Source organism: Drosophila persimilis, unplaced genomic scaffold, assembly GCF_003286085.1.
Source record: "Drosophila persimilis strain 14011-0111.01,24,50 unplaced genomic scaffold, DperRS2 tig00000124-arrow-pilon, whole genome shotgun sequence".
Taxonomy (NCBI): domain Eukaryota; kingdom Metazoa; phylum Arthropoda; class Insecta; order Diptera; family Drosophilidae; genus Drosophila; species Drosophila persimilis.
In genome coordinates this window covers 8,144,123-8,145,769 of record NW_020825294.1, presented here as the reverse complement: position 1 = coordinate 8,145,769, position 1,647 = coordinate 8,144,123, and the positions used below count along the sequence as shown (strand labels likewise).

The 1,647-nt window shown below is 54.3% G+C and overlaps 1 protein-coding gene across 1 annotated transcript; it reads right to left on the bottom strand.

Moving 5' to 3' along the window:
• Positions 1-622: 622 nt before the first annotated feature.
• On the bottom strand, positions 623-1,331 carry LOC6596392 (trichohyalin). Its single transcript, XM_002021509.2, has one exon. The coding sequence runs from the start codon at positions 1,295-1,297 to the stop codon at positions 665-667; it is 633 nt and encodes a 210-aa protein (XP_002021545.2). The 5' UTR covers positions 1,298-1,331; the 3' UTR covers positions 623-664.
• Between the last annotated feature and the right edge of the window lie 316 nt (positions 1,332-1,647).

Here is a 1,647-nt window from a genome sequence, read left to right as displayed (position 1 = left end):
GAAAGCCAATGCACAAAAAGTCAGCTTCCAGGGGCCCAGCCAGGGGTGGGGCTCCTCCCAGCATTGCCGGAGCCAAAAAGCGAATGTCAACACTATCAATCATCGCTTTGACAGTTTGAGTGCTTGTTTTAGTATTTGTGCTTTTGATTATGTGACGTACTCCTCCTCCACACTGCCACACGTGGAAAGCTCACACTCGTACGTGCATCGGGGGGCGCATCAATTGATACACTTACAACAAATTGTTTGTACGGGCACACGTGGGCGTGGCCCTGCCCTGCCCTGCGGATTGGCTGTGGCCTGGCCTGGGGCTGTGACGGGGGCCACTTGATTGATGGAGCCACCGACCCGAGCCATTTTAAACCAGAAAATGGCTCCCCGCCCTGCAGACCGAACTGTGGGATACCCTTTCGAGGTGGTTTTCGTTGTAGTGCGCCAAGGATCGAATCCTTTGGTGGTGTACCTCCTCCAAGGGTATCCCAAACAAATTGATTGTGCAGTCACTCACACTCATGCACTCATGGGTGTACTGCTGATTATAGTAATTTAATTTCTTCGAACAACAAAACAAATTTGAACAACAATTTAAAAACAAAGAAACAAAACAAAATTGAAAAAGGGAGAAAGGGTAGAGGGAAAAAGGAAAATGGAAGGCCCCTCCCCATTAACGTGGCGTAATGCTGAACGGGCTGGGACGAGCCCGGAACGTGGTCAACTGGCGGTGCTTCTGGTAGTCCTCACGCTCCTTACGGAGGCGCTGCTCCTCCTGCTGCTGGCGACGGGCCTCCTGCTTCTGCGAGGTCTGGGCATTGAAGAGGCGCCGCTTCTGGACACGCTTTTCGGCCGACAGATTGAAGGGCTTTATCTGAAGGCGAGGCTCGGCCAGGGACTGGCTGGGTAGAGGCTTCAGAGCTGGACGCGAGGACTCCAGCTCCAGCTTGAGCCGCTGGCGGCGCCTCATCTCCGCCGGAGCTGAGTTCTTGAGCACGTTGGGGGTGACCGGCTGGGTAACACGGTGGACGGCGGGCTTGGCCGCCTGGCGCTCGTGGAGCTGCCGAAAGTTGGGCACTGGACGGCTGTGGAACTCGCGCTGCTTGCGCTCCGCCTCGAGGCACTTGCGCAGTTGCTGCTTCTTCCTGCCCTCGTAGATGTCCTTGAAGCGGTACGCCTGGGGGGTGTGGCAGCCGGCCTTGGCCACCTCCTTCTCCTTGCAGGCCTGTGGCAAGGGCTTGAACGTCCAGTCTGGCTGATCCACACCCGTGTCGCCCCAATCGAGTTCCATTTTCACATCAGACATTTTTACTTTTTTCACAACGATTTTACGGATTTATTTTGTATTTTTTTGTTTTTTTTTCGAGATGTGCTTCCTTTCAAAGCCCGACTGTTTATGACGAACGGGTGGGGTTCCTGTTACGTCCAATTAAAGGCCTACTTCCAGGCCTGCTTTGGGATTGGGTTACCTTTTATTTGAATCAGCTCGTAGGAGAATATGTTATGTAAAGTGTCTCGGACTGACAGCCTGTGGTATGTCCTGCACCGACAAAGGGACCGAGAAGGAGGGCTAGGGATGGGGATGGAGCTGGGCTTCGCAGTCGGTTGGCGCTGTCAGTTTGCTGTCCAACTGTCTGTCCCCGTCAGTCCGGGACG